Consider the following 15340-nt stretch of genomic DNA (forward strand, 5'->3'; position numbering starts at 1 on the left):
TCTTTGGGGATTTGAAATTTACGCCATTCTTTCAGGGAAGTTAGATGTGAGGGAGTGACATCAGAAAGGAGAGATGGAGGTGGTATTGTCTGTCCTTTTCCTTTGGTGGATGAAATTCCAGTTTTCATCCCCCAAAGCACAAGTTTTAACAATCTGGAATTGCATGCAGCCCCATCTGGCCACCACCCTTGCTATCAGAAAGAGAGAGATCAAGGATGCACAGATGCCTTGGATGTGTGACAGGAACTGGAAGTATGTGTCAGGAAACGGCATTTCCCAGGGGAGTACCCCAGAGAAGAATTGTTGGGGTATGAGCTGGGCAGAAAGGGAGGAACTAGAATAGCTCTGGTGGGCTGAATTAGGAATTCTGCAAGACTAACACATGCAGAAATATCCCTAGAATTCTCTAGGATGACACATGAATTTCAGGATCTCAAAGGAAGAGATCTCAGGGCTTTGTGCCCTATCGCCTTAACGCCCCAGAGGTATTAAAGATGCATCTCTTGGTGTCCTGCTGCCTGTGCAGTTTTTTTGAGAGCGAAGCCAAAAGAAGTGCGAGCAATACTGGGGATACAGGAGCTGAAGGTCTTTTTCCATCCCTCGAGTTCACAACCGAGAAACAGTTCTGATTCTTCAGTGTAAATGACTGGCTTTGTGGGTGGGAAACAAAACCTTCAGACAGGGGTTGTGAGAGTGAGAGAGTGTGAGTGAGTGTGTGTGTGTGTGTGTGTGTTTGTGTGTGGCTGTTTTAACACCTTTCTTTATTGGCCTGGCTGTCGGACATATCAAACCATTTCTCAGTTTCTTGCCATCCGATGATTGCATTTCAAAAGGAGCTGGGACAATGAAGCTAGGTCACACCTCAATTCAAGTGCAGCAATGGCCTGTCAATGTGCCTCTTACGGCCAGCAGGGCAGGAATTATAAAAATCTCTTAGGTTTACACAGAAAGTGGCAGTACAGGGAAGGGGGGGAATTTCTATGCCCGTATTTCCCACATCTCAGGGCTGCATTCCCTGTCCGAGATGCTGGGAACGATAACACGGGGCCATTGTTCCTGGCTCCAGCTTCGCCCCTCATTACCTTTAAAGAAGCACACAAACAGAGGCAGCTCCCCCCTCTTCCTGACCTTCCCGTGCTCCCCCAGAAAGAAAGTGTGTCCCCCTCGCCCCCCGCTGCCCCAGCTGGCTCCTGCTGCGGCCGAGGTGCGCTGGTGCCACCACCCAGGCATAGGCAGCACTCGGGCAGCGCCTGCACACCAGGGAACGGGAGAGCTCCTTAAAGGCAGCTCTAGGAGCCGTGCTAATGGGGCTCATCACTCCTGCATGTGTATTTGAAGGACGGGAGAGAGGTGCAGAGGGACAGCCGGCCTGCGCCCAGCACTTCCCTGTACTGCTGCGTGTACTTCTGCACTACCTGGTGCTCCTACCTATTTTCATGACCCTCCCAAAGACGGAAGTGTTGTCCACCGTGCTGCAGTTCCACCGCCGCTGCCGAAACTGGTACTGGCACTCCTTGATGGCGCTGCGGGCCCCTTCCCCGATGAACACCATGTGCTCCTGGTAGAGCTGGCAGAGCTTGCGCTGCCCGGGGGACAGCCCCGGCAGCTGGCTGCACACCGGCTGGGCGCCGATGATGTACATCTCAGGTCTCTGGATGGGGTTCATGGCCAAAGACCTACGATGAGAAAAACATCCCAGGGAGTCTGGAGGGAGAAGCCCCCTCCGTGAAGCGCCCGACACCTCTCCCCACCAGCCCAGCCCAGCCCAGCCCCGCTCCGGGAGCCCGGGCGCATTTCTCATGTCAGCTGCCTCCCTCCACGGCTCTGCCAGATGCGAGGCTTTTCCAGGGCTCTAGCGGGAGCAACACTGTTCGTCTGTAACCCGAGTTTAAACAGAGAGGACACCCGGGATGGGGAGGGGGCAGAGAGAAAGCTCAGCACTTTCTCTGCAGAAGAAAGCGAGCAGCTATTTTACACAGCGCCAGCGAGCGATGCCTGCCTTTGAGCCAGGCTATTTTCCGCTCTTCGGGGGAAGGGGGCTCCGCGGCTGCTCCCAGGGCTTTTGGCAGCGGGTAGGAAACCTTACCCATCCACTCCCTACGCATTCCCCACATCCTAAAGCCCAGACGGCACTTCAGCGAGCCCGTACAAAAGGAGCCCAGAAATGCCTGGAGGAGAGGGGCTGCGTCCCACGTCTCCCGAAACTGGGCAGGGACAGCGGGAGGGGGGTAAAGCTGGAGAGAAGCGAGCTGCTGCGAAAGAAGCCCGGGAGGCAGGGCAGCTCCCGCGGAGGGCGGAGGGCGCAGGGCAGGGAGCTGCCGCCGGCCCCGGACGGTCCCGGTCCCCGGCCCGCGGCGGACAAAGGCGCCGCCGGCTCCCCTCACTTACCACCAGGAGTTGGCGTCGGCCACCGGCGAGGTGCAGCTGCAGAGGAGCGCGGCGGCGAGGGCCAGCCTCGGCCCGGTCATGGTGGGCTGCGGGGGCAGCCCCCGCGGAGCCGGCCGCCGGGACGGGGCGCCCTGCGGAGAAGTGCCGAGGAGAAGCCCTGGAGCGGGGCCTGCGTGCGGCGGGGGCGCGGCGAGCTCAGCCCGGCTGCCGCCCCCTCCCACCCCGCAGGACCCTCCCCCGGCCACCGCCTCCCGGGGGCTCCGGCGGCGGCCCTGCCTCCCGCCCGCCCCCGGCCCCGGGGCAGGGGCCGCGCTGCCGGGGCTCCGCCGCCGCCGCCGGAGCCTCCCGGCCCGGCCCGGGGGCGCTCGGGGCTGTTCTCGCTCTTGCGGGCGTCGGGAGGGCTTCGCGGAGCCTCGGGGCCGCCCCCGGCCCGGCCGCCTTTGATGCGCCCCCGGCCCGGCGGTGCCGGAGCCCCGCGGCCGCAGGTGTGCGGGCAGCCGGCGGGGCACATCAAAGCCCCGCTGCCTTTGTAATGCAGAGTCGGCTCGGAAATGAGCTGCCCCCTCCCCAAAACGGCCTCCAGAGGGGCCCCACGCCACGGCCCCAGCCCCGTGCCCCGGGCGGGGGGTCTGCGAGGCTCGGCCGGGCCGCCAGCGACGAGTGCAGATAGGGCTGGCACCGGAGCCTAATGGCGTTGTGGGCAGGGGAGGTGGGCAGGAGAAAAGCTTCAAAGGCTCCTCTTGCCCAAACACCCTCTCCCTTCCCCACTGGAATCACCGCGAACATCGAAGGCACGGCAGTCCGGCAGCTCCTCAGCCCTGTCTCTCCCAGACACCGGCAGAAAGCGAATGCATGCATCCTGCGCTGTGCAGGTACTTCTAACATGCTCCTCACACCCTGCCTCCTTCATGCCGTAGGGAAACAGCCACCTTATCGCACCATCGACGCTGCCGCTGCTGCCTCCATCTCTACGAGGCTTCCCACTGTCCTGTCCTACCCTGCACCACACGGTTCCCATCTCTCTTCCACGGAAAAATGCCCCCCGCCCCAGCCTGCTCACTGGGCCTGGTGTCCCCCCAGCCCAGCCCCAGCAGCAGCGGGTCCCCAAAGGCAGGCTGAACATGCGGGTCCCCCCAGGCTGTGGCTGCGCGGTACACGAGTACCCAGCCTTGCCGTCTGCCTCGCGAGCAGCACCCGAGACATGAATCACCAGCCTCGGCAGCTCAGACTGCTGAAGTATATTTTTTATCGAATTCCTTGCACCCGCCACGGTGGACTTGCTGTGTTTGTTTGCAGCACGCTTCGCTTCCTCCCCCATCCAGATGTGCTGTACCTGCAGCTGGTGGCCCATCTCACCTGGCAGGCAGATGTGGGGCTGCAAGTGCCAGAATTAGCCTTAGGACAAAAAAGCCTTGTGTGACCCAGCACCTCAGTGGGAGGGGAGTTTTACTGCTTGGGCACAGCAGGATCCATGTCTGAAGAAAACAGGGTGACTTTATTCACATCTTCTATATCCTCCCTTTTCCTCCTCCCACAGCCCCGAGCGTGACGGAGGGATGGCGAGGTGTATGTGTGTGTAGCCACGCATACATGTTTTGGGTCTGTTTCTATAGGGAATAGACAGAATGGAAAGTTTATCTCCGTGAGTCTGGGGAGGAAGGAAGTTGTGTATGGATGAATGGCTTTTCCATGACAAACAATGAGTCTGCACAGACATGGTGTGATGTCACCTAAAGAATTTCCAAGCCAGCCTCAGATACAGAAAACCTTTTCGCTGGCAGAGATGAGAGCGTCCCACCTTTCCATCTCGCCACAGCCAGAAAGAAGAACCAGGGAAAAAAATAAAAGCCCTCGCTGTCTCACACACACACACACAAGGCATGTGCCATGTAAATAGATGACATGATGGGAGAAGTGCATCTCCAAGCTTTGCTCTCACCCTGCGGATTCTGAGAAAGGAGTAAACCATGGCGAGCCGCCCGGGTGCCTCTCCCAGCCAGGAATGTGAGACGGCAGCAGCTGATGAGGCAGTTCCACAAATACAGGTGATGTCAATGTCCGTGCTCGTATGAGCTTCTCCGAGCACATGTGCGCAGTCGCAGCACTCCACGGGGCAACCAGGACACTCCACGGGGCAACCAGGACACACCACCGGGCAGCCCTGCACTGCTGGTCCACTGACAGCACCGTTGTGTGCTGGAAACAAAAACCTTTCCAGCCGGGAAAGCCTGGGAGATGCTCACGTGAAGCTTGGTCCAGAAACACATGGCATTAATTAAATATCTCATTTTAAGTATTAATATGCACAGGCAGACGATGCTTAATAACAGTAAAGTGTTATGAATACTGCCAGTAGCAACCTGACTGCCAACGAGCACAAGCAAGGCAGTGATCTTATTCTGAAACATAAGTACTGCTGTATGGGATAAGATCAGCCTAATATCCTGTCAAAGGTGGCAACTAAAGGAGTTCCTTCCGCAGGAGAAGTCTCAAACTCTGAATTCTACCTAAAATCTGCTGCTGGTGAAAGCAACCGCCATTGAGCCAATATGTGAATTATGGCAGCGAGTCCTTTTCAAGGTGCTGGAAATAATTTCTTCACTGGCTGTGTTTATGACTTCAGATAAAGTGATAATAGCAGGTGAGGCATTGCTGCAGGGATTTAGCCTCAGCCAGCAACTTCCAGACCAAAAGCTGAAAAGTGCTTGGCTGGTGGTCTGAAGAATGTGGTCTGCCCCTCTTGTGCCTGTTCCTACTTGCCACCAAAATCCTGCATGCGAGGTTTTGATTTTGTAAATAAAAAGCTTGCATTATTTTTTAAGCCCAACTGTGGGGCTGGTTCAAACAGCTTGGTGAGGTTATTTGCCCAAGCAGGGCTGGGTGGGAGACATCAGTGAAATTTTGTGAGGATGAAGAGGTAGGGTGAAGCAGGGCTGCTGGTGGGCTGGGATGAACGGAGTCAGCAAAGCATTAGGTAGGATGGCCCAACCTCACTGCAGGCAGACCTCTCCTCCTGGCCATCATCCCTGTCCACCCTTCCCCATCCAAGTAACTCCCACTTTCATCCCAAACCATCCTTCCCCTGCAGCAGCCCACTCACACCAACTCAGACCACTCCTGCTACACTAGGGGAGGAAGGAGCAGGAGGAAGAACTCCAAAACCACAGGTTGCTCTTACTTCTGTGGAAAAAGGCCCCATCCCACCCCTTCCAGTGGGCATGGATCACTCAAACAGCAGAAGTGAACCTGCTGGAGCACTGCAGGTCTGATGCTTGCACCCAGACCACTAAGGATCACCTGGGCCAAGTAAGGAGCTGTTGCCTGAAAACAGGACGTGAATCTCAACGCTTAGATTAAAGATCCAATGCTTCTTAGAGGGCAGAGCAGCGGCACCAAGCCTTCATCTAAGTAAAGCCTTGGCATTGTGCTGCATTCAACAGTCTGCTGCCCTAGGCAACTGTCTACTGTGTTGGCTGGCTGCCTGAAATTTGTACCTGTGTTTGCCTTTGTTCACTTTTCAGAGGTGACAACTGTGCATGGAGCATAAATTTACACATCTAGTTTCCAAAGTCACAGCAAAGCACTTGGAGAGCTATCACTGCTTTCCCAACACTGTCCCTGCCATGTTTGCTGGAAGGAAGCTGCAAGACTCCAAGAAAGGGAGGTCATGTCCATGAGATCATTTGCAAAGATTTGGCAGACCGTGAAAAGAGCTGAACCCTTGCTGGAAGACAGCCCTGATAAATGAGAAAGGGAGGTTTACTCATGCAAATTCCTTGTCCTATCCTTATCGTTTTTTAAAAATTTGGGATGTCCCCAAATGTGACACAGATCTTTATCGAGTGCTATAAGGAGTGTTGAAAAAAAACATCTCTTCCATGTAACTCCAATGTTCCTGATTTCTGCAACTTGTCTGATTTCTTCTGGTCTGGGGAGAACTGGACATAGATTCTTCCTGTAATGATCAGGAGCTTCCTTCGAGTTCCTGTTTACTCCTGCAGCCTGACTGTAGTTCAGTGCTTGCTTTTAATGCCTCGCAATGTCCAGGGCATCCAGAAACACTTATTTCTCTCCCTGAGATGAGACACTTACTCAAGATGTGAAGGATATTCACTGAAGCAGTCTCCTCTGCTTAAGGAGCCAGTAGAGATGCACTGCCCAGTGTCATGGCTTAACCCCTGTTCCTTCTCCCTGCCCCAGCTTGTATTGCTGAGCATAACATCATACGGTCTGGGGCATCCCTTTGGCCAGCTGGGATCAGCTGTGTCCTTCCCCAAATCCTTGTGCACCCCCAGCCCACTCCCTGGCAGGGTGGGGTGAGAGGCAGAAGAGGCCTTGACTCTGTGCAAGCCCTGCTCAGCAATAACCAAAACATCCCCGAGTTATCAACACTGTTTTCAGTCCAAATCCAAAACACAGCCCCATACCAGCTACTATGACGAAAATTAGCTCTACTCCAGCCAAAACCAGCACACCCAGGAAGGAGGCTTTACATGTGCTGCTCCAAGGGGAATCCCTGCCCTCTGGTTCTGTGCCATGGACCTGCTGCTGACAGCATCAAGAGATGTATCGTAAGGTCCTGCTATCCATCTGCTTCTGGCAGACAGGCTTTAACCACAGCTCTTACTAAGACTTCAGGAATCTCATTACAGTCACATACTTGCCCATTCAGCTGAACCAGTTTTAGAGGGAGTGTAGATGAAAAAAGAAGAAGAAGGAAAAAAAAAAAAGCTGAAATCACTGGAAGCTAAATTGCAGTCTTCACGCAGAAACCTAAATCATCTTTTATCTCACCACTCCCTGACTTGTCTGGTTCTGCGCTGCTCCCCTGCTGCCAGCCTGTCCTCTCTCAGCACTGTACCACCACATTGCTGTAGTGGCATCAACCTTCCCAGATCTAAATGTGTTTATTTATTTGTACTGCAATTATTACCTAGCCAGCAACTGGAGCCACCTCCATAGGCCCAGACACAGCTGGGATGTTAGAGAAGGTGTAATAAAACCTTCTTGAAGTATCCCAGCACATCAGTCCTTCATGTGTGCCCTTTTGTCTTGACATTGCCTTGCCTCACTGAATTGTCATGCACTGTCTGTCTCTGCTGGAAAGGCAGATTATTCCTGCTTATATCCTGCTTGTTTCTTTTGGTACTTACAGACTCAGTTTTATCTCCTGATGTGCTCATGCACTACCTTTTTCTGCATCTCATCACCTGTCACCCCTGCTGACAGATCCAGATTTCCTTTCACCACTACCTTGCCCTTTCATTTTTCCATGACTCCCCTGGCCAATGACATCCAGCCTCACTGTCACCAGGGCATGTAGTGCAGCAAATGCCAAGATATACCTGCCAGTCTCAGCAGACTCAGTGACAGCTGTCCCTGAAGTGCCTCACCAAGGAGAGCAAGAATGGAGGAGGCTTGCAAATAAAGCAGAAGTACTAGACAACAAAAGAGGCCAGATACTAAACATTTCCGCCATTTAAAACCAGAATACGTATAAAGGATAATGATTCTATGAATAAAACCATTTCTCATTAGTGAAAGATACAGAATATATGTGTAGCCTAATGAACATTGTCATTTTCAACGCAGTGTTTCATGACAGGCAATGAGCTCACTTGGAGCAAGACCATCTCACCCGCTACAAGAAAAGAAGCCAACTCCAAAGATTAATCAGGACATGATCCTCCTGCCTCTCAAGGGGACTCAGTGGTACTCGTACTCACTCTTACAGCAGATTAAATTCTAGTGTTGAGCCAACCTGGTCCACTGAGACCAGCACAAGTTGTCCCAAAGAAAAGTGCAAGAGACTTGGCAGAAGCTGCATGTGCTGAAACAAAATTGATTTAGATTTTTTGCAATCAAGAAAGAAGCAACATAGACCCATCCCTACAGGTATATAGCTGTCTGGAAACTCTCCACATTTCTGATATTCCCATGGACAGATCCAAGCCATCCGGTTCCATTTTATGTGAGAACTCTATTTGCATGTTGGCAGCCTCAGCTGAGAGCCAGAGTCCTGAACCAGGACATGTCTAGCCCAAATTTTGCACTTCTTGTTCCCACAACTACTGTAATACCAGGGTTTCTGGGGCTGCAGCAGTCACCCATAATCACAAACTGAAACCTTCTTAGCGTCCTCTAATTATATGGGAAAGTCCCATTAAGAAATTAGACCAGTTGTACTATGCATAGTTATAAATCTCACAAATCCCTAGATACATGTATTTGAAAGAAGTGCCAAGCATTATCCTCTGCTGACCATGCAGCAGCTTATTTACGATGCTCACTGTGTCACAGCTTCCATGCCAGACAAGCACCCTTAAATCTCCTTAAACTGCACTAACAATTTCATCTTCAGAAAACGTTCCCCAGGCCCCCTCCAAGGAGCCATGGGGGGTCAGGTTGAAACGCAAGCCCAGGCAGGATTAGTAAACCCACACTGCTGGTCCCCAACATCAGGTTTCTAAGAATGAAAGACTCCATCCCTTAAGGCCATCTAGCTAATATCCAGCTTTCCCAAATGTTAAATTTACACAAAGGATTAACCATCCTCGAGGGGAATAAGACATGAGAAAGGTGAAAAGAAGAACATCCATCCCTCCTTCGTTTTCCAGAGGGCAGCCCTGGGAGCCCGTTTGCTACCTGCTGTATCTGACCATGGCACAGACCCCTCAAGCAGTGACAGGAGGGCAGCCCTTGTCCTGCTGGGGAGCTGGTGCTGGCTGCAGGGCTTGTATGAGAACTCTGCACTCAGATTATGGTGCTTATGAGCACACATGTCAGCCCTCCTTGAAGGTTGGGAAGCGTAAGGACCCAGAGTTCTCTGACAACATAAGCAAGGAGGCAGTGCACGGCAATTGAGGCAACTTCTCTGCCGAGATTTTAGAACAGGCCAGGGGATGGAAACAGTTGGATGACTTCAAGTGTTCTCTTCCTCACTCTGATCTTGGAAAGCACAGAGCACCTTCATCCTCCCTAAAGAGGTGTCCAGCTGCCCCAGCCCAGTGGACCCATACCAAACCAAGAAGATTTATGTCTCTGCATCTCACAGGCCTGGACTTCATTTTTGCTCTGGATATATATTCCTTTCAGTTTGTTCCATACTCTGCAATAATTACATCAACTGCCAGAGGAAATCAAATATTCAAAGTACACTGCTGCAGTGGTTCTTAATTCTCCAGGAGTGAATGACCAGGGGAAATGGGGATGCACTGTTCACTGCTGTGTCTTGGACACTGAGCACCTCAGTGCAGGTCACAGGGACTGGCATCAGACTGGGTCAGATCAAGACTCTCCTGTCAGTTAAATCATTGCCAGCAAAGCTTGGCGTGTACATTTCCAAAAGAAACAGTAAACCATTGGAATAAATCCAAATTCATTATAATTTTTCTCCTTCCTAATAGACTCTTCAAAGAGGTTCTTATAAAGTCTAATAAAAATAATAATGGCCAGCTTTTCCTCCACTCTAGACTTGCAAAGCAAGCACATACACCTATCCCTTAGACCCCACAACCCTGACAGCCACTATTTTTCCCTTACCTTACAGAAAGGGAAAAAGAGGTGCAGGAGGGGCTGAGTGACAGGATGAAAACAGTAAATCTGTGGTGCAGATTTACCTCCTTTCAGTAAAGCATTAAACCAGGTGCCTGAAAGTACATATATCCCTCCTCATTTTTGCTGAATTGGGATCAAAATTAAAATCTGCTTGCTTTTTCCATTCTTTCAACCATCAAATACTTCTGCCATCAATTAAATGTTGTTCCTGCTCAAGTACAGTGGATTCAAATACAGAACATTTTGGGAATAATGCCCAAATGTATAATTCTATCATCTTCATAGTTTTCACAGTTTCCAAACCAAAGAAAACCCCATTTTTTTTCAAGCATGCTTACTGTGTTTTATATTAAAAAAAAACAACTATAGTAAAGGTTGAAGCACTATAAATAAAGCCCTGTCTGTATCAGGAGATTACACCAATTCAACCAATTTCAGAACTTATCTTCTGTACCGTCACACTTCAGTGAAGGAATTTCCTCTTGATTCTGGGTGCAACAGATTTAAGCTAAACCTATTCACACTGTCTGGGGAATAGACTGCATATACATTTGTACCAAAAAGGAGGCAATTTTATATCTCAACTTCATTCTAGCACCAATCACTTAAGTGCAATTTGAACTGCAGAAAATAAAAGTATCCTATTACAGATCTTTTTGTAAGTTCACTGCCACAGGCTGAGGGCACAACTGCACAGAGAGTGAACATCAGCCTCCAGGACAGGAAATACACAAAGCTATGATGCTGCCAAAGCCCCTGTGTTATCAGAGCAAGGCCTGAAGTGCAGGAACACGATAGCAAAAAAAAAAGGGGGGGGGGAAATCTCTGTGTTAAAAAAATTGATAACAAAGCATTAGTTTGAAAGATGGCTCTGTGTAAAATTACCTGATTTGTAACAGATGAGGTTCCCAGTATTTGTGCCAGCATTTCCTGCTTTGTAAATCCTTCCCAAAAAGAAAAAAACCCCAAACAATTGGAAAAGTAACTGAAGCTGCTAGTGCACTTTACTCAAATTTGTTCATTTTCACTGACTTTGCCTCAGTTTTCAAAGCATATTATATAGGTATTTCAACTGCCAAAGCTATCCAAAAGCTTTCCAAAAAAAGCTGTGCTTTCTTCCTGCTTCTCTCCTCAACACGAACTCTTATGTGACATTTTGCTGGTGGTACAGACACTAGAATAGCATCCATCTCCTCCTCCCACAGCTCTGCCTGCCCATCAGGGCTACCGAAAATCAAAACCTGCGTTACATCAACACAGCCAGTGCAAGTTGTCACCAGCCCGACTTTCCACCCATGGTGAGGCTTTCTGAGCACATCCTGCACTCCACCAGTGGCAATTTCATCCTCCAAAGAGCTCAGCCCACACCTCAGCTTCAAAACAAGGAATCAGATTTCAGAGGTGCCTGTGGAAAACTCTGTTTTCCCTTTCCTGCTTTGGACATGAAAAATGTTGTAGCCACCAGAAACATAACTCCAAGGGGTTAAATTATCTGGAAAATGTAGGTGCTTACCTAACACCTCACCTACTCAGAAAGCAATGTACAAGCCCATGAATGGCTGGCACCAGAGAATTTGGCCCTGAGTTGTTCTGAGAGTCCAGATGGTAACACCCACATTTTGCAGCCCTTCCAATATGGATTTAAAAGTCACCGTTCCCACAGCAGGTGCAGCTGGGCCGGATGAGGCTACCCCATCCAGGTCACTGTGATCCTGCAAACTTCAGAAAGGCACCTGGGTATTTTGGCTTCTAATGCCAACCAGTTTTCAACCCAGTTTGCTATCGAGAGCTGAGGGAGGGCAGGACTGCTCTTTTGCCCCAGTGTGGGTTGATGTCATCTTTGAATGATCAGACACCTGCAGCGTCAGAGGGCGTGAGATTGGCACCAGGTCTCAGAACCTCACTGGAAGGAGGAAACGATTCCTGGGGAAAATTCAGGTACATAATATGATAACGTGCCAATTTATCAGAGGGAAGGGCATTTTCCTCAGGAGCAAGCAGCGCTTGGAAGCCTGAGGCTTTGGCCTCTCCTGTGGCCAAACTGTACCCTGGGCACAGGGTGGACATCAGGCCAGGTACCCTGCAGGGACAGAGCTGCCTCCCATCCCTGCTCACCATCACACCTTTATGCCAATGGCACTCTCTGCCCACAGAACACGTGGCACTGGCATTTGCAGTGGGGAGCACGCACAGAGCCGGCGCTTGGCACCGGAGCCTCCCCGCAGTGCCTGCATGTGCAGCGCTGCCCAGCCGGGCAGGTGGGCATCTCACCCTCGGACAGGCGGGCATCTCACCCTCGGACAGGTGGGCATCTCACCCTTGGACAGGCGGACATCTGACCCTGGAGCAGGGTGTGTGTCTGACCCTCGGGCTGGTGACTGCACCACGGGCTCAGCTCAGACATTGTCTTCCCAGCACTGCTGCTGATCTGCTTAGCTTCTTGTTTTGGTTCCAGCTGACTGAGACTGAAATTCAGTTCTTTCATCTGCTGGGGAGCTGAATTTAATTCAGGGCCAGCATTGTGATTTTGTCTGTGGATGCTGTGTGTTACAGGATCGAATGCATTTAAATATTCTCCAGTGAAAACATGTAAATATTGTCATTATTTAGTCCACGTTCACACTAAACCTCGTGCAGAACTTACCACACACAAGAGAACAGTTTAGAGGAGACAGCTTTTTTAAAAGAAAGAAACGTGTTTATTCTTCCCTGGAAACTAAAGAGAAAACACATACTCAATGGGAGAAATCCAGAGGGTTAAGTTCTTCCAACTGCCACTCAAATAGAGAAAATTAAACTGATCTGTCTTACACTACAATCCCAAAGGATATTTACAGTCCTGGAGATTCTTTCCCCAATCTCTTGAACATATTTATTCTCTCTGGCAATATGCTATCGAGTAAGTTGACTAGACTAGAGAATTTCTAGTAAGTTGACAGGACTAGAGAATTTCTGTAGGTGGAACAGCTGTACATCTGGAATGCAACCTTCACTTTTTTGGACGACTACAAAGTTCTTGCAAAGAAAAATGTGTTTGTCCTGTAAAAAAACCCCCAGTGTATCTTCAAAGATAGGAATTTCTGGTCCTGCAGGAGAGGAAAGCATGCTGCACTGCACAGAGGGGTTACAGGTGTGCTTGCAGGTGTGGACCTCAGAAAGCTGCTATATGAGGATACGTGCACCATCCTTGCAGCAGGCAAGGTGTAGGAGGAAAGAGGGAATTGCCTGAGTCTCTACACTGCAGGGAAAGCAAGAAATCCTATTAAGGATTTATGCTGTTGCAGCAAAATAACTTCCTCACTTGAAGCAGAAGCCAGCTTTTTCACTGTCTTGACTTCACTCGTGCTGACAGCGTGTAGTTCTTCGGTCAAGCCCAGTGCCAGCTTTGTACTGAGAGATTCAGCATCAGGAAATGGGCTAGCAAGGCTCATACTCCTGCTCTCAGTGACAATTTCATTTGCCTCTGAGATGCACTTCCAAGACTTCGAGTGAACAGCCCTCCTGTTTCTGAACACGTGTAGAGAGAAAGAAGTTACTTACTACATGAATGGGTTTGAAAATACAGTGATGTGCACATTCAAAAACACGCTCTAGAGAAGGCATGTATGGGAGATGTCTGAGGAGACATTTGTGCGTGGTGTGTAGTAATTATAATATGTTTTCATTTACAGTGTCTCCTCCACGCACAAGGGAATGTAACAAAACGTAACTAAAACCACATATCCTTAAAATAAAGCAACAGAGAGAGAGACAGAGAGTTTCATACAAAGGTTAAACAAAAGAATCTGTTTAATGTCACTGTGGGGATTACAGGAACTGGAGTAAAACAAACATCCAGAAGAAACTTTGAGGGGTTGCTTCAGGAAAAGCACGTGTGTGAATGTGTGCCACCACATCTGCATATTCAATATGTCTTGCTGGGACAGCTTGGGGAAAATAGGAAGCTGGAAATTTTCAGTGTGGGAATTAGATGGAAGAATGTGAACCATTCTAAACAAAACACAGTGAAGTTGCCAGCTGACTTGCTAAAATGCCAGTGCTCTCTAGGATCCCTTGAAACAGAGCTGAGGACTGGCCTTGCCGCTCAGGGAGTGGGTAGGGAGCCAGGAGATCTGGGCTGTATTCCTGGCCCTGCAACAAACCCAGCATGTAACACTGGGAAGTCATTCAGCTCTCAGTTTCCAAAACCTGATTTCATGCCTATACTTCTGGGCACCCAGCGTGAGGCAGCGTGAGCCCAAACGTTCCGGATTTCAAACAAAGTTAAGCTGCAGGTACTCACCTCCCATGCATGAAGAACATACGTGCTGGGACTTAGTTTCATCACGGATGAAACAGGGCTAAAACCTGCAAAGGAACCTGAAATGCTACAAAGCTCCAGGTATTACATGATTACATAGACATCTTTTGCCACGGAAGAGGTGCAATGGATATGCAAACTATTATTATTGAGTTACCTGTTGCTTCCCATGTCCTGTGGCAACCATTGCCATTCTATAAATATTTTCACAGATTTCAATACATCTGAAGACTTTTGTTTATGTTTCCTGCTTCAGGGCATCAAGGAACAATCTTCTCACAAAAGGATTCACTGTTCCAAAAGGAACCTAAAGAATACAGATCAGGATTGCTGGCAAAAAGTGTGGAACAACAACACTGACAAGACTAGGAAAATACTAGATCTCAAGGGTGAAATAGTGGAAAGAAAGAGGCTTTTCCACCTAATTTAGTCAGCATGTATGCTGGGGAAAAAAAACCCAGAAGTAAAAGCCGTATTACTAGCTTATACTTTTCTGTGTGCATACACTTTAAAAACAATTTGGAACCATGAGAATTAGAGAAAGTTGTATTCTCACTGTATGGGACAGGGTCTGGTCACATAGATTAATTTACATTATACTGTAGGCAAAGGTTTATTATGGGGCTTTTTTTTATGAACAGTGTAGACACAAGCTGAAAGAATGAGTGTAAAACACAGATCTTGTTCTACCCGTTTGTATTTCCACCTCCAGCACGGTGAACTCTGTACTTTCTCCCTGCCCTCTTTGTGTCTGCCCTTAATTTTTACCCCCGCACTTCCAGAGAGGATTTCCAAAATTTTTGTCGTGCACAGATAGATAACATGTGTTGGTGAATTCAGCTGCCTTAATGGGGTTTTAGAGTTTCCACATGAACCCAAGAAGAGAAGCAAGAACAAAAGAAGTTTCTGAAATGCGCCTCCCTTTGCGACCATTCTTCTGTGCATCCATTAGAGTTGCACCAGAACTTTCAGAAAATCAAGGGAATTTAGCACAAACAGTTTCTGGGCTGTTACTTCTAGGAATAAAATGTTACAGTAACCTTCCTCTGGCCAGAAGCAGCCCAAATCCTCCATTGACTATAACACTGTATTTTG

The 15340-nt window shown here is 49.5% G+C and overlaps 1 protein-coding gene across 3 annotated transcripts in view; it reads right to left on the reverse strand.

Moving 5' to 3' along the window:
- WNT5B (Wnt family member 5B) overlaps positions 1-15340 on the reverse strand; it is a 71224-nt gene that overhangs the window by 12966 nt on the left and 42918 nt on the right. For 2 of the 3 annotated variants that reach the window (XM_069003667.1, XM_069003669.1), the window contains exons 2-3: positions 2389-2519; positions 1429-1676 (exon numbers count right to left, since the gene is read on the reverse strand). In XM_069003667.1, the coding sequence (XP_068859768.1) occupies positions 1429-1676; positions 2389-2519 (379 nt within the window). Of the gene's footprint in view, positions 1-1428; positions 1677-2388; positions 2520-3172; positions 3336-15340 lie in introns of those variants that run through there. The other variant, XM_069003670.1, reaches the window with a different exon arrangement.

This window comes from Aphelocoma coerulescens, chromosome 1A (assembly GCF_041296385.1).
Source record: "Aphelocoma coerulescens isolate FSJ_1873_10779 chromosome 1A, UR_Acoe_1.0, whole genome shotgun sequence".
In the NCBI taxonomy this organism is placed as follows: Eukaryota; Metazoa; Chordata; class Aves; order Passeriformes; family Corvidae; genus Aphelocoma; species Aphelocoma coerulescens.